This window comes from Bufo bufo, chromosome 8 (assembly GCF_905171765.1).
Source record: "Bufo bufo chromosome 8, aBufBuf1.1, whole genome shotgun sequence".
Lineage (NCBI taxonomy): Eukaryota > Metazoa > Chordata > Amphibia > Anura > Bufonidae > Bufo > Bufo bufo.
Window position 1 is genome coordinate 204,216,858 of NC_053396.1, and position 23,379 is coordinate 204,240,236.

At 42.7% G+C, this 23,379-nt stretch overlaps 1 protein-coding gene and 1 long non-coding RNA gene across 5 annotated transcripts in view; one reads left to right on the plus strand and one right to left on the minus strand.

Moving 5' to 3' along the window:
* The window catches only part of LOC120977831, a 36,132-nt gene extending 21,421 nt beyond the window's left edge, over positions 1–14,711 (plus strand). For 3 of the 4 annotated variants that reach the window (XM_040405965.1, XM_040405962.1, XM_040405964.1), the window contains exons 12-22: positions 29–84; positions 1,280–1,416; positions 2,211–2,278; positions 3,076–3,162; positions 5,750–5,848; positions 7,332–7,384; positions 10,278–10,399; positions 11,561–11,610; positions 11,680–11,784; positions 12,942–13,026; positions 14,539–14,633. In XM_040405965.1, coding sequence (XP_040261899.1) covers positions 29–84; positions 1,280–1,416; positions 2,211–2,278; positions 3,076–3,162; positions 5,750–5,848; positions 7,332–7,384; positions 10,278–10,399; positions 11,561–11,610; positions 11,680–11,784; positions 12,942–13,026; positions 14,539–14,542 — 866 coding nt within the window. In that variant the 3' untranslated portion in view covers positions 14,543–14,633. Of the gene's footprint in view, positions 1–28; positions 85–1,279; positions 1,417–2,210; positions 2,279–3,075; positions 3,163–5,749; positions 5,849–7,331; positions 7,385–10,277; positions 10,400–11,560; positions 11,611–11,679; positions 11,785–12,941; positions 13,039–14,538 lie in introns of all 4 variants that reach the window. The other variant, XM_040405963.1, reaches the window with a different exon arrangement.
* LOC120977832 overlaps positions 14,554–23,379 on the minus strand; it is a 29,722-nt gene continuing 20,896 nt past the window's right edge. The window contains exon 3 of the long non-coding RNA XR_005773972.1: positions 14,554–14,739. This is a non-coding gene — a long non-coding RNA (uncharacterized LOC120977832). The remainder of the gene's footprint in view (positions 14,740–23,379) is intronic.

Sequence of the window (23,379 nt, forward strand, 5' to 3'; positions counted from 1 at the left end):
AACACAACCTGTGTTTCTATATCTTTAGAGGTTGAAGCTTGTTCTAATCATTTGGAGAAAAAAGTGCCCATTAATTTCCGAGAAGTAAGTCTATAACGTTTTCCTGTATTTGCTGCACAATGCACCTGTACCTTTGTCTCTATGTCTTGTTGGTTTTCATCCTACATTTGGAGGGATTTTCTAACGATTCCAGGTGGGAAAACCTACAAGCCCATCAGCAGAAAATAACCTATTATCTGGCAGATAAGGCTCAGACAGGAAGACAACTGGCTACTAGTCAACAGAGCAATGTGTTAAAGGGGTCATTCGAGAATAGTTATTGGTGACTACTATATGTACGGAGCTGTGCTTGGAAAGCTGCCGGGAGTCGGCTGAGCTCCCTGAAACAGCTGATTGGCAGAGGTGCCGGGACTTGGACTCCCGCCGATCTGGTAATGATTGACCCATTGGGTGGGTGGTTTGTAAGAAGGAAAATAAGTATAGACATGTTATGTCACAATAGCAATCCCACTTACATAACTGGTCTTCTGTGGATCAGGAAGGCGGTAGGTGGTAACAAGAGCAGGGGAGGACCACTAACATCTTCTATCATTGATGTGTCTTCAGCCTGGGATAGAAATGTTCCCTTCTCCGTCATCATTACAAATACAATCTATTGTAGAAGGACTATATAACTAGTGAGATGGTCATCTTTCCTTAGGACAACTTTGCATATCCTTTTCCCATGGAGCATTGTCAATAAGTCTCCAAACCATGGAGCTCTTCCAGTAAGTCCATGTAAGACTGGTCTCTTACTTTCACACAATTTAGACACAATTGAGACACACAAGACGGCTCACATGTAGAAGCAGCATGTCAGAGCCTGATAAAACCACTGCTTCTGCACAGCTTCTGAATTTACAGAAACCTCCTGTGTGTTTGTAAGTGTGATCCCCCCCCCCCCCCCTTCCTTATCTGTTCTGTGAGCATCGGATCTTAAAACAAACATAGTGGGAAGTAAAGGAAAGGATGTCACAGCATTACAGTGCTGGCAGATTCCTCAGAAGTAACACAACGGCTGCTTCTGAGAGAAATGTATCTAGCTGTGCAGCTGAAACATGGAATAAAATGGATGAAAAAGACCTGTTCTCTCACAGTTATGATTGTAAAAAGAAGCATAGCCATTATGTAAACTTTTTTGGAAAACTCAGGTATGCTTTCGGGACAACTGCTACCACGTCTAAATTGCGTGTGTCGAACTTTAAGGTTTCTAATATTTACCTGTCGATCTTTATTTTAGTCTGTAGGTAAATGGATCCTGATGGCCTCAGCCCATGAAAACACAAAAATGGCTCTCGATGATCTCCTAACTTCTTACGGAGCCACAGACATTAGGGTTGTAAATGATACGGTGTACTTGTCCCACATTTCAATACAGTAAGTATGACCTAATGGGAGTAGTAATATCTCAAGAAAGAAAAGAAACCCAGCAACTGGGTATGCCGATTTATAAAAGCTTTAAAAAACTATTGACTTTCCACCTGAGCAGAAAGCAGTTTTGCTGCCATTTGCTGGCCACACTTGAATTTGGCTACCACCTGCTGGCCCCACTGGATTTAAGCTGCCACCTACTGGCCACAATGGAGTTATGCTGCCACCTGGTGGCCCCACTGGATTTAAGCTGGTCACAGAGAAATTATTCTACCACAAAAGTTATAATACCACCTACTAAATACACTGAAGTTATGCTGCCACCTGCTGGTCACACTAGAGTATTATTGCTACCTGCTGGCCACATTGAAGTTATGCTGCCACCTGCTGGCCATATTGAATATGTGTCCTCTAAAACAGGGGAATTATAATTTATGCCGTTTCCAGATATCAGATTCCTGAGACAGCAGGACTGGGCCCAGAGTCCGGGATATTCCTGCTGAATCAGAGACACTTTGGAGTAAGTGTGTCACAGTGTTGTATTGCTAAGTAGATAAAGAAAATCTCTCCATGTCACCTGCAGTACAGGGACAGATAAAACCTTTGCGCCATGACATATCCCTGTGTGGGGCATTGCATCTACTGTATCTATTGAATAAATATATAACGAGACAGATTTGATGGAGTTGTGACAGCGCCACCATTGTCCATGGGCCACGTCTGGTATTGCAGCTCAGTCCCATTCACTTACATAGATGATTGTTAACTGAGTGTACACTAATTTATTATTGTACTTACAGTGGTGGTAGAATCAGCCATCTGGATGACATTGACGTGGAGGAGAAGACCGGCCATATTACATACAAAGGTAATGCCGCACAGGTGCCTATAGAGGAGCTGGGCACACAGATTTCACAGGGCATAGCAGAAACATAGATGGGCTCCACATCACTCCTTGTGATAGCGGGATTTAGCCAATGCAGGAAATCCGCTATTTCCGAATCAGTTCCAGTCCATACTCCCAGAACGTCATCGATGTGACGTAGCCAAGAGGGCAACAGATTGGTCATCCCTTTGGCCACAGAAAACAAATAACAAATGCATTTAGTGAATTTTTCCAATTTTAATACTAATTAATAGAGGAAGGAATTATTATTTTCACTGCTTTGCTGAACTGTGTGCTTGACTGAGGACCTATGATATTTATTTGTGTGCTTTCTCGAGGGGGTGGGGGAGTCCTGGCTGCTGCAACTGGTGACAGTTGAAGGATGGAACTGAGCATGTGCTTCCATCTCAGTGAGCAGGACAGAGAAATTAGAAAAAGAGTAAACAGCAGGTGGCGCTATAAAGATAGATTTCAGTGAATAACAGTGGTTATACCAATTTATTTTTTTCATGCAATTACTAAAATATTCATATCCAGTTACTGGTTTGAAAAATGTAGAATATCTTTTGTGGAACCACCTCTTTTATGTTCGATGTTGAGCACCAAATGCTCCAAACGCTGCATTATCTATTAGACTGTTGTATGTATGGTCCAGCACTATTCACGGATGACCATAGACGTGTGCTGCCATTCATGTTATCTGTCTTCTGTGCTGTGGGGAGGAGTAATAGGACTGACTGATCTCATATACTCATAAACTTTACTTTGTGTCTCCGTAGATACCCCATCAGGGACCAGAGTGGCCATCCACAGTGTGAGCCCCACCTGCATCATTTTCTCCCCTGAAGGGCGCCTCTTTCTTAACTGTATGTACCTGGCTACCTGTCTCCTACATGCAGTAGGAGATATATTCTTCTACACAGTGACAGTGTTATCATAGTTATAGTCTTCTACATGGGGTATTATAGTAGTTATATTCTTGTACATAGGAGGCAGTATTATAGTAGTTATATTCTTGTACATAGGAGGCAGTATTATAGTAGTTATATTCCTGTACATAGGAGCAGTATTATAGTAGTTATATTCTTGTACATAGGAGCAGTATTATAGTAGTTATATTCCTGTACATAGGAGCAGTATTATAGTAGTTATATTCCTGTACATAGGAGCAGTATTATAGTAGTTATATTCTTGTACATAGGAGGCAGTATTATAGTAGTTATATACCTGTACATAGGAGCAGTATTATAGTAGTTATATACCTGTACATAGAAGCAGTATTATAGTAGTTATATACCTGTACATAGGAGCAGTATTATAGTAGTTATATTGTTGTACATAGGAGCAGTATTATAGTAGTTATATTCTTGTACATAGGAGCAGTATTATAGTAGTTATATTCTTGTACATAGGAGCAGTATTATAGTAGTTATATTCTTGTACATAGGAGCAGTATTATAGTAGTTATATTCTTGTACATAGGAGGCAGTATTATAGTAGTTATATTCTTGTACATAGGAGGCAGTATTATAGTAGTTATATTCTTGTACATAGGAGCAGTATTATAGTAGTTATATTCCTGTACATAGGAGCAGTATTATAGTAGTTATATTCTTGTACATAGGAGCAGTATTATAGTAGTTATATTCTTGTACATAGGAGGCAGTATTATAGTAGTTATATTCTTATACATAGGAGCAGTATTATAGTAGTTATATTCTTGTACATAGGAGCAGTATTATAGTAGTTATATTCTTGTACATAGGAGGCAGTATTATAGTAGTTATATTCTTGTACATAGGAGGCAGTATTATAGTAGTTATATTCTTGTACATAGGAGCAGTATTATAGTAGTTATATTCTTGTACATAGGAGCAGTATTATAGTAGTTATATCCTTGTACATAGGAGCAGTATTATAGTAGTTATATTCTTGTACATAGGAGGCAGTATTATAGTAGTTATATTCTTGTACATAGGAGCAGTATTATAGTAGTTATATTCTTGTACATAGGAGCAGTATTATAGTAGTTATATTCCTGTACATAGGGGCAGTATTATAGTAGTTATATCCTTGTACATAGGAGCAGTATTATAGTAGTTATATTCTTGTACATAGGAGGCAGTATTATAGTAGTTATATTCTTGTATATAGGAGCAGTATTATAGTGGTTATATTCTTGTACAAAGGAGGCAGTATTATAGTAGTTATATTCTTGTACATAGGAGCAGTATTATAGTAGTTATATTCCTGTACATAGGAGGCAGTATTATACTAGTTATATTCTTGTACATAGGAGGCAGTATTATAGTAGTTATATTCTTGTACATAGGAGGCATTATTATAGTAGTTATATTCTTGTACATAGGAGCAGTATTATAGTAGATATATTCTTGTACAAAGGAGGCAGTATTATAGTAGATATATTCTTGTACATAGGAGCAGTATTATAGTAGATATATTCCTGTACATAGGAGCAGTATTATAGTAGATATATTCCTGTACATAGGAGCAGTATTATAGTAGTTATATTCTTGTACATAGGAGCAGTATTATAGTAGTTATATTTCTGTACATAGGAGGAAGTATTATAGTAGTTATATTCTTGTATATAGGAGCAGTATTATAGTAGTTATATTTTTGTACATAGGAGCAGTATTATAGTAGTTATATTCTGGTACATAGGAGCAGTATTATAGTAGTTATATTCTTGTACTTAGGAGCAGTATTATAGTAGTTATATTCTTGTACATAGGAGCAGTATTATAGTAGTTATATTCTTGTACATTGGAGCAGTATTATAGTAGTTATATTCTTGTACATAGGAGCAGTATTATAGTAGTTATATTCTTATACATTGGAGCAGTATTATAGTAGTTATGTTCTTGTACATAGGAGCAGTATTATAGTATATTTTTAAAGGGAACCTGTCGCCAGGATTGTGTATAGAGCTGAGGACATGGGTTGCTGGATGGCCACTAGCACATCCACAATTCCCAGTCCCCATACCTCTGTGTGCTTTAATTGTGTAACATTTGCACATGTATCAAATCGGGTTTTTTTTTACACAATAAAAGCACACAGAGCTATGGGGACTGGATATTGCGGATGTACTAGTGGCCATCTAGCAACCCCTGTCCTCAGCTCTATACCCAAAATCCCGGTGACAGGTTCCCTTTAAGAAAACTAGATGATGATCTTTAGATTATTACATCTTCTTACTGTGGCAAATGATGTTGAAAGACTTTGACAACACATCCTGCTCTTTTATTCTTATAGTTCAATAGTTTAGTAGGCACAACAAGCATAAGAGTAAATCAGAAAACAAAACTGGATTGTGACTGGCTATGAATGTTATTCGTAATTAATATCTGCTGTCTCAATGGTAGCCCTGACACACCTCAGTCTATTGTCTCCTTTCTCAGATATGTTTTTTTAATCTTTTTATTACAGGTCGTGCAAACCAGTTTCCTTCTATAGGTGACATTAATCAGTTTGCGAAGTATGCAAATTGTCGAAACTTTAATAATATTTTGTTTCGTCAGCCGTCATGTGAGTATCAGACTTCTGGATTTAGCCATAGTGCAATAAAGCATGAGAAGACCAAGAGCAGTAATATACTAGAGGAAGAAAGGGTGTCTGCCATGAACAAAGGGGAACACATCAGGTATCCCCAGGGGTGCACCACCAATGAGGCCAGGTGAGGCGATTGCCTCAGGCAGCAACAGGTAGGGGCAAGAGAGGGGCAGCGGAGGGGGATTATCTGTTTCTGAATTATAGTATTGGGAAGCACAGTGGGCACAGTATGTGGCGAGGTATTACCCTGTATGTTTTGTAGCTCTGTATGTAGTGTTTTACTGAGTACGGGCCGGAGGAAAAAGTTTAGGTTAAGAAATTGGCATTGGAGGGTTGGGGTGCCGTTTCAGTTTTTTTTCAGAAAGGCTAGGTACTTCACTGGGTGTCCCCATAGTCTGATTGTATTGTGACCCCACATTAGAATATAAATGAAAGGGAAAGAAGCCCAAGGACCATAAACACCTCTTGTTCTTCAAGTGATAGGTCCATTTTTACTATAGGGCCTACTCTGTTCAGCCTCTGCCCCCCGTGGATGAGGGAGGCCATATGCCAATCATTTGTTGTATAGAGAAGAGCGAAGTAATGCAAAATTCGATTTGACGGCTTCGCCGAATTTCACGAAGAAATTCGCTTTGTGACTAATTACTTTGTCACAAAGCATGTTTCTTTGTATATAGCAGGTGAAATGACGGGAAACGGCAATGATGGGAAACGGCAATGATGGGAAACGGCGATCGCGCCATTCCCCTGTCATTGAACCTCTGAGATGCTGCGTTTATTGCTGATTGCGACCTCTGAGGCTACCATTTAGTCCTTTCAGGGGTTAATCAGGGTAAAAAAAAGAAATAAATAAATACTCACCTCATCCATTCGATCATGTAGAGGCCGTCGCAGCCATCTTGATCTAAGACACTGCGCAAAATACGTCATCACGCTTGCCGGCTTAATGACATCACACGTCACCGCGTGAGAGATTTTGCGCGGTATGTTCAATCAGGATGGCCTCCACAGCCTCTTGGCGCGCTAGTGGTTGAGGTACGTTTTTTTTAACACCGTTTCAGGGAAATTTGATTCGTTACCATGAAGCGTAAAGAAATTCGGCTTTGCTGCGATCTAATTTTTAGTTAAATTCGAATTGAAGTCAGTTCATTTGACTTTGATTTGCTCAACACTAATGTCCTATGACATGTACATAGTTTATGGCTCACACACAGGGGTGGACCACCAATGAGGCCTCAGGCAGCACCAGGTAGACGTAAGAGGGGGGCAGCGGAAGGGCCAAGGGGAATGAGCGCTTTCATCATGGCAAAGGGGTTAGGTTAAGAAGTTGGCATTGGAGGGAGGGGCGCCGTTTCAGTTTTTGCCTCGGGCAGCAGAAAGGCTAGGTGCACCCCTGCTTACACATAAAGAATTATCACTTCTCTTATTCTTTGATTCGTTCTTATTTTTATTTTTTTAGCATTTTTGTGCTCGGAGATGCCTGACGAAATTGATGCTCTAGATTTGGAAAAGGTAATCTTCAGCCATATTTACTTTCACAGGGCTTTGATTTCTGTCACCTGGTCACCAAGAGCCGCCCTCTGTCTCTAAGATTTTTACCTTACCACAGTATGATCCCAGTAAGGGCTCCTTCACATGTGTCCTGCCATCCGGTTCAGTTCACTTCGGACATGAAGCGGAAAATGCGGCGGGCTGAAGCGACCGCGGCCAGGGGTCCCCTCTTAGCAATGGAATGGATGTTTTGTCGTGACGCCAGTTACAGTGAAGCAACAAGGGCACAGGGCCCCTTTTAGTGATATGGATGGTACCCAGGGTAGGAATGCCAGAGTGGTGGTGGATGGCCTAAATGTTCCTTAATGGTGTTGCACTTGTCACATTGCTCCTACCTGGATACGCCCCAGGCGGTGTCGTCCGCAGCAGAGCAAAGGGGTAGTTGGAAAAGGGGATGAAGAAATAAATTGAGTCCAGACCTTGTGATGAGGTTGATAACAGCTTTACTTGAATAAACTTTCTTCGAAAGCTATTTACAGGCTTTGTCTTGGTTTCCAGCAGGCATTGGCCTTAACTGTGGCAGGCAAACTCCTCTCTGCTACATCAGTTGCTCTCTGGCTCTGCTGTGCTCACAGGATAGCTGTATAACTTAGCTTTCGCTGTACTTGACTTTGTAATCTGGTCTGTCTATAGCTTTACTCCTGGTCTCTGAGGCTTCAGGCTTTGGTTGGCCTCCGTGTCCAGCAGATCTGAAGCTGCTCTAGCTGGCCCAGACAGGGCTCATCCAGCAGGGACGAGCTCCTGTTTCCTTCCCCAAGGAGGGGTTACTCTCCACTGACTTCTAACTAACTAGTCCCTCCCTCTCTTAAAGAGAGCTAGAATGGAAAGAAGAGTTCCAATCTAGGTAAAATAGCTCTGCCAATTATGCTGCCACCTGCTGTTGAACCAATAGATTTGCACAGTGTGACGGTCCTGAAAGTAGCAAGGCGCAAAGGTGGTCAAGCGTACAGTTATGTCTAATCTTCAAACTGCCATTGTGTCACTGCGGCGGTAACAGTGAAGCGGTCACAAACGGTATTGACAATTGCCGAGTGTATCTTGTCAGCACGGGACCGATCACACAGGTCACATGCCGGCGATCACTTTGACTGAGCAGTCAGTAATAGAATGGCCAATCACAGCGCTGAACACTGGATTTGCAGGCATCTCCCATTCGGACAAGCTCAGTTCTGTCAAAGAGCTTGTCAGAGCAGGGGAGTGTCCACACTGGTCACTGGTCATCCACCCAGAGATCACCCACTAGGATTTGAGATTTGTGATTGGGATCACAGACCCAGCATGCCCAATTTGCCTGACGCCATTGCCTGATGCTACTGCCTGATGCCATAGACCTGTGTCCAGTGTCCATTTCACCCTACTGGTCACCCACCCAAAGGTCACCCTAAACCCCACTGGGATCTGTGATTTGTGATCAGGATCACAGACCCAGTATGCCCAATTTGCCTGACGCCATTGCCTGATGCTACTGCCTGATGCCATAGACCTGTTTCCCAACCCTATACTGCCCAGTGTCAATTTCACCCTACTGGTCACCCACCCAAAGGTCACCCTAAACCCCACTGGGATCTGTGATTTGTGATCAGGATCACAGACCCAGTATGCCCAATTTGCCTGACGCCATTGCCTGATGCCATCGACCTGTTTCCCACCCCTAGACTGCCCAGTGACCATTTCACCCTACTGGTCACTCACCCAAAGGTCACCCTAAACCCCACTGGGATTTGTGATCAGGATCACAGACCCTGTATGCTCAATTTGCCTAAAGCCATTGCCTGATGCCATTGCCCTGTTTCCCACCTCTAGATTGCCCAGTGACCATTTCATGCTATTGGTCACTCACCCAAAGGTCACCCTAAACCCCACTAGGATCTGTGATTTGTGATCATGGATCACAGTCATAGTACACCATTGCCTGATGCCATCACCGTTTCTCACACCTAGATTGCCAAGTGACCATTTTAGCCCACTAGTCACCCACCCAGAGATCACTCTAAGCCCTACTGGGATCAGGATCACAGACACAGCATGCCCAATTTGCCTAAAGCCATTGGCTGATGCCATTGCCTTACCCCATCACCCTGTTTCCCGGTGATCACCCTAAACCCCACTGGTATCTATGATTTGTGATTAGAGATCTCAGATTTAGTAATCCATTTCCGGACAGAATTAAATTTTTAATTTTTTTATTTCTGATACTGTAGTTAGTATGGCCCGCAGGAATTTCACAGCTTAGGAGTCATACAAAATGCTATACTCAGTGAAGGTCAAGTACAGTTTGAGCTTTCATCTTCATCTGAGTAAAGCGACTTTGACCCCCCTCCACCTTCTCAGCGCCGTAGAGTTGCAGGTCCTGCTCTGCCCAAGCTGACATTGGTAGCTGCAGACAATATTAGCCCCCAAGTGATTTATTTTACTTCCCCCAGGCCTTAAATTTGATGCCACAAGGTTAAGGCCATCAATTATTTTATCAGCTCATCACCCAGAATCCCAGCTGTTTCTATGATATAGGCCCAAATTGGACAAGTACAACAGTACTGTGCAAATTTTGGGGCATATTTCTAAGTTTTGGCATCATTAAAAAGCCAAGTATTCAAGAATATTGATCCTCAAATATATTACATAGCATAACCTTTACTTACAAGTTGAACACGTTTTGAGGCTTCTTCTAGAAGTGATTAATAACGTCATCAGGGGGTTTCAAATGTTGTATCTGACTACAACTACAGTTTTGTAAGCAAAAGGGTGCGCTACCCCTATAGATCATGTATAATCTTTTTTTTTTTTTAAATAGACATACTTTACTAACATTGAGTGTTATCCTTTTTTATTTCTGATGTATTTTCTCACCTATCAGATTGTCGGTACATGGAAGTTTGCTGCCCTTGCCTCCAATGTTCCAGCTGGTGATGTGCAGTTTCGAAATGAAACACAGGTTACTGTGAACAATGAGGAGGTGACATTCATAACTGACGGTTGGTAAGAAAGAAAGCCTTAATCTTAAGCAGTAATGTATCTGCAATAGAAATTAGCAAATGTATGGGACCTGTAGTCAGGCTAAGGTTGACCCAGCTTTATTTAAGCTCCAAAATAATTTACTGATTAAGTTAGCCATGTGACAAAGTTAGACCAAAATCCTGTCCAGATTGGGCCTCCCTGTTTTGGGAGCAGCAGCCTTTAAAATCCCCAAAGTGGTTTCCATTGGTGGCATTAAACAGACCCCCATCGCTGTGCCAGGTTTGTTTGAAAAATCTAAGACACACTCACCACCATGGGAAAATTAAAGCAAAATTTTAGGTAATTTATGGTAAGGCTGCTTTCACACTTGCGTTCTTGTCTTCCGGCATAGAGTTCCGTCGTCGGGGCTCTATGCCGGAAGAATCCTGATCAGTTTTATCCTAATGCATTCTGAATGGAGAGAAATCCGTTCAGGATGCATCAGGATGTCTTCAGTTCCGGACCGGAACGTTTTTTGACCGGAGAAAATACCGCAGCATGCTGCGCTTTTTGCTCCGGTCAAAAATCCTGAACACTTGCCGCAAGGCCAGATCCGGAATTAATGCCCATTGAAAGGCATTGATCCGGATCCGGCCTTAAGCTAAACGTCGTTTCGGCGCATTGCCGGATCCGACGTTTAGCTTTTTCAGAGTGGTTACCATGGCTGCAAGGACGCTAAAGTCCTGGCAGCCATGGTAAAGTGTAGTGGGGAGCGGGGGAGCAGTATACTTACCGTCCGTGCGGCTCCCGGGGCGCTTCAGAGTGACGTCAGGGCGCCCCACGCGCATGGATGACGTGTCGCATGGATCACGTCATCCATGCGCATGGGGCGCTCTGACGTCATTCTGGAGCGCCCCGGGAGCCGCACGGACTGTAAGTATACTGCTCCCCTGCTCCCCACTACTACTACGGCAACCAGGACTTTAATAGCGTCCTGGCTGCCATAGTAACACTGAACGCATTTTGAAGACGGATCCGTCTTCAAATGCTTTCAGTTCACTTGCGTTTTTCCGGATCCGGCGTGTAATTCCGGCAAATGGAGTACACGCCGGATCCGGACAACGCAAGTGTGAAAGAGCCCTAAATCTCAAACAATTTGAATGTATTCATTATTTTAAGCAGAGAAATTTCAATCTATTGCAGTGTGACTACTTTCCAGAAAAGAGGAAATAGACGACTTGAATATGTTAAGGGTAAGGGCTATCTCACAGAGTACATTGGCTATACTGTTCCCATCTCATGAGTTGTTGCATATTTCCCAGGTGATCCGTGTGCAATGGAGGTCAGATTTCATGAAACACTGAGAGACACCGGGTTGATATGGGTTTCCACCCCCAGAAGGCAGGGAATCTTCTTGATCCTTTTCTGTAAGTGAATGTGTTGTCTGCATCAGTATAATAAATGCATACAAAGTATGGAAGGTGGATGGCATATGGTCAAATAACTCTACTAGATTGTATATAAATCATGAAATTTCAGAGCTCAATTTACAAAAATAGAAAAGTAGATGGAGATTACCAATGACAGGAAATTGCTTTTGCTGGAATAGTGAGGAACAGAAGTATTTGAACACCCTGCGATTTCTCCCACTTAGAAATCGTGGAGGGGTCTGAAATTCACATTGTAGGTGCATTCCCCCTCTGAGAGACAGAATAAAATAAAAAAAAATCAGGAAATCACATTGTATGATTTTTATAGAATTTATTTGTCTTGCACTGCTGGACATAAGTATTTGAACACCTGAGAAAATTAGTGTTAATATTTGGTACAGAAGCCTTTGTTTGCAATTACAGAGGTCAAACGTTTCCTGTAGTTCTTGACCAGGTTTGCACACACTGCCGCAGGGATGTTGGCCCGCTCCTCCACACAGATCTCCTCCAGATCTGTCAGGTTTCGGGGCTGTCGCTGAGCAACACAGAGTTTCAGGTCCCTCCAAAGATGTTCTATTGGATTTAGGTCTGGAGACTGGCTAGGCCACTCCAGAACCTTGATATGCTTCTTACGGAGCCACTCCTTGGTTATCCTGGCTGTGTGCTTCGAGTCGTCATGTTGGAAGACCCAGCCACGACCCATCTTTAATGCTCTGACTGAGGGAAGGAGGTTGTTGCTCAAAATCTCACAATAAATGGCCCCATTCATCCTCTCCTTAGTATCCAGAGTATTAGGTCATCAGTATTAAAGTCAGGGAAATGCTTGGCTCCGCCCCTTGGTGCACTGAATCCCTCTTTTGCAGAAAAAATTAAAGTCTTTTTTCTCAAGAAGGCAATCACCCACTTTCACAAGCCAGGTATCATTTTAATCAGCAGGATCAACCCCATTAGGCAGCATGCCTGGTTTAATAGGTTTCATCCTGCTGACAGGTCCCCTTTAAGGAGCATCCAGAGAAGTTATTCATTAAGGCTGCAACCTGCAACTCACAAAAGCGCTTGAAATATTATCACGAAAAGGTATAAAAACCAAAGTTTTTGGTACACTAAATATCTACATCTCTAATGGCATCATTTACTGATCTTTTCTGTCACAGCTAAATCCGACCACGTCAGACCCGAGGAGCTCATAAGGTTTAAACACTTCGCAGCCTGTTTGTCGCTCCCTGTGATATTTCCGAGGTAAGTACCGAGGTAAGGGCCGGGTGGAACTGACCCTCACCATTATGGATCAAAATACTAGCGGACATGTTTGCTTTAATAAGTCACTGACAGTCACAGGGAAATAACTAATGTTATCATAGTTATCCTGTCATCTTCTCCATTCACATCCAAAGCTGCAGAATTCTGATATTTCATATATAAATTGCATAATAATAATAGTATATTAGGTAATTGTGCTTTATGTAAAACACTTCCAAAAGGGACTATATTATTTAAAGGAGGGGGGGGGGGTGCTGGTTGTCAGACCCCCAACAAACAGCTATTGATCGCCTGTCTTTGGATAGGCCGATACTTGTAAAATCCTGGACAACCCCTTTAATAATTGTATATTAGGAGATCTGAATTGATGCTTTGGAGCAGTGTTCCTCAACTCCGGTCCTCAGGGCCCACCTACCGGACATGTTTTCAGGATTTCCTTAGTATTGAGCTGGTGATATAATTAGTGTCAAGTCCTCTAAAGCAGTGTTCCTCAACTCCGATCCTCAGGGCCCACCTGTCAGTCATGATTTGAGAAGATCCCACAGAATGAATACCTGTGGGATCTTCTCAAATCATGACCGACAGGTGGGCCCTGAGGACCGGAGTTGAGGAACACTGCTTTAGAGGACTGTATAGTTCCATATAATGACGCAACTGCTATAGAAGCAAGGCAGGCCAATGCTCATGATCCACTTGATGGAGCATTCCAGTTACAGCAAGTTATCGCCTATCAACCGGATGGGGTAGAACTCTTAAATTGGTGGAGGTCCAACCACCAATCATGAGAAAGAGAGTCCCGTGCCCCACCATTTAAATGAAGTTGCAATCAAGAACTTTCACTCCATTCCAACTTTGTTGGACTGCCGGGGAGCGACAAATGTTGTACTCTGCTATCTCCAGCAGTCTCATATAGATGAAGGAAGCAGTAGTGTGCATGCTCAACCATTGCTCCCCAGAACCCCTGTTTTTTTGATCATTGAGGGTCCCAGTGGTCGGACCCCTACCAGCCTAACAGTATGTTCTTATTCAGTGGGTAGGGGATATCTTGTTTTTACTGAAATACCCCTTAATTGCTTCCCCTAGTTTCCATGACACTTGCAGCTGCCACTGCATACAAGTTAATATAGCTCCAACTGAGTGTAATGCTAGCTGTACACATCAATTTGCAGTTATCTTCCACAAAATGTATACTTTATCAAGTCTAAAAACATTCCTCCTTCACAGATATATTCTGAAATTCATCAGCACGGTATCGTGGACCTTAAAAAGTTGCCGTATGACTTCCTTATACACCCCTACCTTTTCAAAAGAAATTATGGACAACAAATTAGGCAAATCTTCAGGATTCCCTGAGCACAAAATTGACCTCTTCACTAGTCTAGGCCACCAGATATATACAGTTACCCTTTCATTACCCTAGACCATTGGGCATTCTGAAGTTATGACCTACGTGTAGAATTTATATTTTTGTCTTTTTTTTTTTTTTTCTAGATGAAATATCTTAAAGCTTCAAGATGCTTTATGAAGCCTGACATCCTGAGTCAAGATCTTAGAGATTGATGTAAAATAAAGACAAATTATCTGTATCCATTTTATACTATCTCTGTCGAGAAGAAATCCAAACTCTAGCCGAGAAGATATAGAAGATTAATAAACTTCATATAAGATATATATATACACGTGCAGGGGACACTTTGTTCAATGCGCACCCTAATCTTCACTAGCTTACTTAAGGCACCTTCTCTCGTGGGGAAAGTGCCTGAGCAATAGGTTTCCTAGCCTGCTAGTATCCTATGAAGATGTGCTGTTTTTGCCCACCGCTGCTTTACCTGATCTGTGCCTGACCTCAATACTGATCCTTCTTTGCCAGCACTGAGCTCACACTGTTTATTAGATTGCTTGTACTCGGCCTGCCCTGACCTCGGTCTGTCCCTGACTATGATGTTGGCTGATCCCTTGGTGCTCTGCACAGGTTTCTCTGACCCTCATGGCTCATCTGTCAATCATACAGAGACTACTCAAGAAGGTAATGCATGGTGGTTCCACTGCTGCAAAGTCCAGATCCTTGTACAGAGGTTAAAGGGAGAAAACCAGAGGACTGCCAGAATAATGCCCTTAGGAGTAGGCCAAAGTCTAATTTTTCATTGACAGAGTGGTTCCACACCTACTGCCATAACAGTAACTATGAAGGAACCTAGTCCTATCAATCAAGAAGGGAAGGGTGAGGCTGGCAGAGGAAGCAGTGGCTTGACCCGGCCCTTGGTGCACGTAGCTGCTCGTTTATATATGAATTAAAAATACTTTTTCTCCAGAATGAAGCAGTGGATCACTAAGTTAAAGGTATCATTACATTCAGCTGAGCTAGCCCTACAAGGCATGGTGCCAGATTTATCAGTGAATTTCCTATTTGCATTAAGGATTAATAGAGCTACTGGTCAGCTGAAGTAATCTAAGTGGACGGGATGACCGTGCAACGGCTTACATGGCTGCTTAGCGTGTAATATATCCAGTGGTGGTAGCAATGATTGAGGTAATTGTTTATCACATTAAAGGTCCTCGCAGTGGTGCTTCCTGGGCCGTGCAGTGATGGAAAAGGGTGCACTCTTTCTTCCCTTCGTGGCACACTCTGGATAGGGGGAGTCTTCTGCTTGGTGATAGGTCAGGGTGCCTTCGTGTTGGTGGTGAATCATGAGATGCAAGGCAGAAACCAGTACAGAAGTAGTGCTATGCAGGTGTTGGTGCATGCAATGATAAGGCCAGTTCTAACAGTTTACTTAAGGTTCCAGTACAGTCTTTGGCATACATGGGCAAGCACAGTTTACATAGTTTCGCAATTTTCATAGTTCTCTCAGTTCTGCGGGTTGCAAACAGGCCTAACTGATTTCTCTCTGTGTCAAACTTCCAGCATATGTACTTAGCTCTCAAACTCAAGCATCCAAACATAAGGGTGCAACATTTGTCTTGCTGCTCTTTGATCTTGCTTTCCCTCACTTCAATTATGCATTCACAGTGCAAGACTATGAATTTCCCACTGCAGAGTGTAGTCCTTAGCAAATCTCCCATCTGCCTCCAAAGTACAGTACAGACCAAAAGTTTGGACACACCTTCTTATTCAAAGAGTTTTCTTTATTTTCATGACTATGAAAATTGTAGATTCACACTGAAGGCATCAAAACTATGAATTAACACATGTGGAATTATATACATAACAAACAAGTGTGAAACAACTGAAAATATGTCATATTCTAGGTTCTTCAAAGTAGCCACCTTTTGCTTTGATTACTGCTTTGCACACTCTTGGCATTCTCTTAAAGAGCTTCAAGAGGTAGTCCCCTGAAATGGTTTTCACTTCACAGGTGTGCCCTGTCAGGTTAAATAAGTGGGATTTCTTGCCTTATAAATGGGGTTGGGACCATCAGTTGCGTTGAGGAGAAGTCAGGTGGATACACAGCTGATAGTCCTACTGAATAGACTCTTAGAATTGGTATTATGGCAAGAAAAAAGCAGCTAAGTAAAGAAAAACGAGTGGCCATCATTACTTTAAGAAATGAAGGTCAGTCAGTCAGCCAAAAAATTGGAAAAACTTTGAAAGTAAGGGCTATTTGACCATGAAGGAGAGTGATGGGGTGCTGCGCCAGATGACATGGCCTCCACAGTCACCGGACCTGAACCCAATCGAGATGGTTTGGGGTGAGCTGGACCGCAGAGTGAAGGCAAAAGGGCCAACAAGTGCTAAGCATCTCTGGGAACTCCTTCAAGACTGTTGGAAGACCATTTCAGGGGACTACCTCTTGAAGCTCATCAAGAGAATGCCAAGAGTGTGCAAAGCAGTAATCAAAGCAAAAGGTGACTACTTTGAAGAACCTAGAATATGACATATTTTCAGTTGTTTCACACTTGTTTGTTATGTATATAATTCCACATGTGTTAATTCATAGTTTTGATGCCTTCATAGTCATTAAAATAAAGAAAACTCTTTGAATAAGAAGCTGTGTCCAAACTTTTGGTCTGTACTGTATGTTCCGGATTCCAAAGCCTTTCATGTCTTAGACAAGTCTGTTGTAGAGTCCAAAAGTTTCTCATGTGAATTATCTCCACAGTCTATTTTGCATGCACCTCCTCTTCACACTAGAATGCATAACAATATCATACTTTCCAGAGGCTGGTTAAAGTTCTGTCTCTCACACTGGCTATTTCACTACTCAGAGCTGTTCACTGCGGCTTCACTTCTATGGCTTAGGCTTATCATTTCAGTTATTTCAATCAGTTATTGTGAGTCTAAACCAAGTGTGGGTCAAAAACACAGAATAGGAGCAAATTAAATCATTACACTTGATCTCTGAGTAGTCTTGACTACTGGCTTTGGCTCACAATAACTGACCAAATAACTGAAGTGTTAACTCAGCCTTAGGCTCCATTCACACGTCCGCAAGGTGTTTTGCGGATCCATGGAGCCGCAAAACACGGAAAGCGTCAGTGTGCGTTCCGCATTTTGCGGCCGCACATTGCCGGCACTAATAAATTATGCCTGCAATTGCGGACAAGAATAGGACATGTTCTATTTTTTTGCGGAACGGAAGTGCGGACCCGGAAGTGCAGATCCGAAATTCCGGGTCCGGGCAGCACATCCTGCTGCTCCATAGGAATGAATGGGTCCGCAATTCCGTTCCGCAAAATGCGGAACGAAATTGCGGATGTGTAAATGGAGCCTTAATGTGACATTAGGTTTAGGTGTGGGAGGGAAACACCACACCAAACAAAGGAGGGAAAGGGGTGAGGGAATAAGGCCTGGAAACTAGGGAAAGGAGATGGACACCTTCTAGTAAAACCCTAATCAAAGTGCTGACTAACTACCAGTATGAACAGACCCCAGAGGTAGGTGAGTTCATACACAGCAATACCTAGTGTCCTAACTCACCCTATCGGACCCTGGTACTAATGTCAGGACTGAGACAACCTGTTCCTCCAAAAGGAAAGACGAACAGGAGTCTCCCTCAGACCTTAATACAAATGCAACACACAAAATAACCCAACAGAATACAAAAGGGAAAGAAAACACTTAACTTTGAGTGGCTTCTTGAGTGGCAGCACCAGGAACTCACCCAAGATCCACACACCAGCTATCCACAACTCCAACAGAAGCTATAAACCGCTTAGCATAGTGGAACAAACAACAACAAATAGAGAAGGTTATATCACCATAGTAGCCACACCTGGGTAAAGAAGGTGAGGCAAGCACCATAAACAACACAGACGTCATTTGATCCAAACGAAAACATGTCAGATCAAACCACGTGTTGCCAGTCTCACCGATCTAATGCCACCTGTCGTGGAAACGTCCGTGACACTTAATCTGTTCTGACCTACTCCTCCCTATGGAGAGGTTGGAACCTCCCCACCAAGCAACAGTTACTAATAGTCTGTTAACCCCGTCTGTAACTTGTGGACAAGAAATGCACATAATATACACATAAACACAGTTTTTTTTCCTTTATCTCTTTAAGTGGTGGAACAGTACAATATCACATCAACATAAACACACATATATGCGGTGCTGTTTTTAAAGTAACAACCATGGTCCTGCTAAATCCTCAGAATCTGAATATTTTTTCTCATTCAATGAAGCAAAAATAAGGCAGCTCTCACCTGTTGAAACACCCTCTGGGCACGGATACCGCACCTGGATGCGGAGATATATATAGTTCAACAAGAAAGATAATCCAGCTCAGCTCGGGTGAAAGGTTTTGCGACTTTATTTCATCAAAGAATAGAAAAATAGATGCAGGAATATTCTAGTAGATTCTTATTATTATTAAATAACTACAATATTTCACTCATAGTATCATGCTAGGTTCAAATGAAGTCTAATCATTGTTTACCGACTTCAGTGGTTGTACTCGCAGAAGTTCACCACGGAGGTGGATGGAGCTTGAACCACACCACCTGCAATGTTTCGTGAGACTCAGTCCCCGAAGGCTATTGGGAGATTTTTGTGTATTGTGCTATTTTTCGATGTTCTGCAATATCAGTTTGGACTATGGTCATGTACTGGTAGGACTGCACTGTGTAGAGCCCTGTTGAGGTAGGATCTAGAAGAGGCCACAAGATGTCAGTGGAGACTTGTACTAGAGACACGATGGTGGAGACAGAAAAGTCATGAGAGCGAGAGCAAGAGAGAGGCAGGGAGAGAGACATAGAGAGACAGTCATATACAGAAAGCAAGAGAGCAAGAGAAGCACACACTTTAGCATTGAAAAGATGTACAATTTTCCTCTCCTCCAAAAACATGGCTATCTCCTTCTAAAAAACGAATGTAGGATCTCCTGACAATTTTCTATGCACTCCACAGTCAGACAACTGTCCATATGTTTTGCTAAATACAGTGGTATGCAAAAGTTTGCACACCCCAGGTCAAAATTACTTACTGTGAACAATTAAGCAAGCTGAAGATGAAATGATCTCCAAAAGGCATACATTTAAAGATGACACACTTTTCAACATTTTCGCAATATCAGTGTATTATTTTTGTTTTGTACAATATTAGTGGAGTACCTTGCAAAAGTATGGAAACCCAAGGAGATTTGAGTGCTCAGATAACTTTGACCCAGGTCTCAGACCTTAAATAGCCTGTTAGGGTTAAGGCTTGTTTACAATCATCATGAGGTGATGCAAATGTCAAAGCTTTATAAACACCCTGACTCCGCTAACCTTGTCCCAAAAACAGCAGACATGGGTTAATCTAAGCAGCTACCTAACAATCTGAAAATGGTTGAGGCTCACAGAGTAGGAGAAGGCTATAAGAAGATAGCAATCCGTTTTCAGGTTGCCATTTCCTCAGTTATGAAATGGTAATTAACTGGAACAGTGGAGGTCAAAAGAAGGTTTAGAAGACCAAGACAAATTTCAGAGACAGTTGCTGGTAGGATTGTTAGAAAGGCAAATCAGAACCCCCCTCTTGACTACAAAAGACCTTCAGGAAGATTTAGCAGACTCTGGAGTTGTGGTACATTGTTCTACTGTTCAGCGACAACTGCACAAATATGGCCCTAATGGAAGGGTTATCAGAAGAAAACCTCTCCTGCGTCTTCCCCACAAAATTCAGTGTCAGAAATTTGCAAAAGAACATCTAAACACACGTGATGCATATTGGAAACAAGTCCTGTGGACTGATGAGGTTAAAATAGAACTCTTTGGCCACAATGCAAAGGTCTGTTTGAAGAACTTCAACCATTCAGCATGGGAGTGGATCGATCATGCTTTGGGGTTTTGTTGAAGCCAATGGCACGCAAAACATTTCACAGGTAGAGGAAAGAATGGATTCAATGAAATTCCAGCAAATTCTGGAAGCAAACATAAGTCGAAAAGAGGATGGCTTCTACAAATAGATTATGATCCTAAACACACCTCAAAATCCACAAGAGACTACCTTAAAGGCACAAGCTGAAGGTTTTACCATGGCCCTCACAGTCCAATGATCTGAACATCATTAAAAATCTGTGGATAGACCTCAAAAGTACAGGGCATGCAAGACAGCCCAGGAATTTCACAGAACTGGAAGACTTTCACAAGGAAAAATGGAAGAAAATCCTTCAAACAAGAATTGAAAGACTCTTGGCTGGCTACAAAAAGCATTTACAAGTTGTGATACTTAATAAAGGGGGTGTTACTAGGTACTAACCATGCAGGGTGCCGAAAGTTTTGCATCAGGTCCTTTTCCTTTTTTGTTATTTTGAAAATGTAAAAGATGAAAATAAAGAAATTGTTTTTGATTACAATACAAAGGGAATGTGTCATCTTTAACTTCATAGAGATATGTAGGAAGAAACAAAGGAGTGGTGCTGCAAAGAAGAGTTTCATCAATCATTGATGCACTTACCTGACGAAGGTGGTCGGTCCGACCCCGAAATGAGGTGTTTTATCATCAATAAAACAGATATCTGTGGAAACTTTTCTTTGCTAGTATCTTCTTCACCAGTGTCTCCTTTGCTTCCTCCATATCGCTATGCAGTCACCAGAACTCCGGCAGGAGGGGGTGCAGCAGCGAATACTTACTACAGTACATGCGATCAGCACAACGCTATCAGGTGAGCGGCCTACCTCTCTCTCTTGTATCCCACCTAGCACCTTGATCTTGCACACCGAGCTCTCCTCTTCTCGTTCTATTAGTATTTTTAACTTTATGCCTTTTGGAAATCATTTCAACTTTAACTGTTCATAGTAACGCGGTACAGAAATTCTAGCGCATTACAGGTATGGCGGGCTTATTGGGTGGGTGCAGGAGCTGCGCCCGCCTGATCTGCAGCAGGGTTCCGGCAGTCACTGATAGCCGGACTCCTGCTGTATGCTCCAGCATAGGTGAAAACACTGATGCATTAAACCTTGCACGGCCGCGGTCAGCGCTGAACGCGGCACGTGCGGTATCCTCATTGGTGCCGGTTTCCATGGGGCCCCCGCGCTGCTGTGACGGGAACCCCATGGCAGGGAAGGCAGCCCGATGTCTTCCTTAGGCATCATGGCTGCCTTCCGGGAAAGCCTGTGAGATCCAGCCCCCTGGATCTCATAGGCAAGCAGGTTGTAGGCGTATTACAGTGTGTAATACACTTATAGCCAATGCATTACAATACAGAAGTATTGTAATGCATTGTAAAGGGGATCAGACCCCCAAAAGTTGAAGTCCTAGAGAGGTGGACTTTGGTGGAAGGCAGTGGCGGATAGGGTTAATTTGTTTGGTGAAGAGGTTTTACATGGGAGGAGGGAGGAGGGAGGGGCGGAGCGGCGCATGGCTCTATCTATTGCGGCGTGCATCTATGAGGTTTTGGTGGTGACTGGAAATCTGGGGGATCCTGTTTGGGCTAATAGCCTTGCAAGGGTAGAAGTTTGAGGAGTTGGTGCCCTTGGGTCGGAGAGTGCGGCTGAGGGTAAAGTTGGATTAAAAACCTGGATCATAAGCTGGAATTGCCTTCCAGGATCCCTATGTGTCATATAGGAGTATTCTGGGACAGGAAGGGAAGAAAAAGTTTACATGTTGGATTAAGGTTACAATGTGCAATGTATGGTAATTATGGTTTTCGTTAATAAATTACCGCTACGGCCTTTACACCAAGTCCGGTTTTTTGGGATAACGGTTGGAAAGAAAATGGGATACGAGCCAGAGAATCTTCCGTCCCAGGAAGTCACAGCACAGCCCTCAGTTCACAGCACACAGACTCCTGAGCTCCACTGTCAGAGGGAGGTAAAGCCACACACCTGGCAGTGCTGGGTGGTTTTTATGCCTGGCAAAACCAGGCCTGGAACATGGGGAGCAGTCACCCACCCAGCACTTTGACTACTCCCAGTAAGAGCCATCCCGGATCAGCTATGACAGCCATGCTAAATCTCAAGGTGTCAATTAGCAATAGCTGCTGCCGACACATAAAATACCGGCTCTTACGGTACTTTACTGAGGCCAGGAACCTCGGTGACACATACCTTCCATCCACGATGATTCTAGGTACCTTCTTACAGTAGTCTCAGGTATCCCTTTCAAATGTTGGTGTCTTTCCTTACTAAATGAATGCCCACAAGTTCTCATGGTTAGCATTCATCCAGAGATCTAGATTTCTTAATCTCTTCCTTGATACTAGATATCTCAACCTGTAATGACTCAATTTCTGCTTTTAAATGTTGGAAGTCAACAGCACAAGAACGGGTGTCAATTGTTCCTCGTATACGATGGTTGTAAATAAATTGCAGCATCTTGAAGTAATATCGGTGCTAAAGTACATCTTAAACTGCGTGGTATGAACTGTACTTTCAGATACTCAATCAGGGTGGAGGAATGTAGGCCCAAACTGACCTCTCTTTTCTTAAGGGTTTCCAACCATTTAACATCAAAAGGACATTGTTCCTTTATTTCAGACAGTGAGAGATCAGCCTGTGACAATATACCTAAAGGGGTTATCTCATGACTAATGTAAATCAGACATATAGTACATGACAATCTCTAGAACCAGCCCTGTACCTCATATGGATCCAGAGATCTCCCCATTCATTGCTGTGATATCACGCTGGCAGCTCAAAGGGAGTGTCTTTCCTGCTGCAGCTCAGGGGGTGTGCCCATTCTGCTGGAGCTCTCCCTATCACAGGTCAGGAGGCGTGTCCATGCTCTCCCTGTCACAGCTCAGGAGGCAGTTGAAGGATGAAACTGAGCATGTGCGGCCTTCTCAGTGAGCAGGCCAAAAAGATAAGAAAAAAAACAGCAGGTGGCGCTATGCAGATACATTTAATTGAATATCTCAGTGGCTATACAAAATTTTTAATTACATGCTATTGCAAAAGTATTCAGATTCAGGT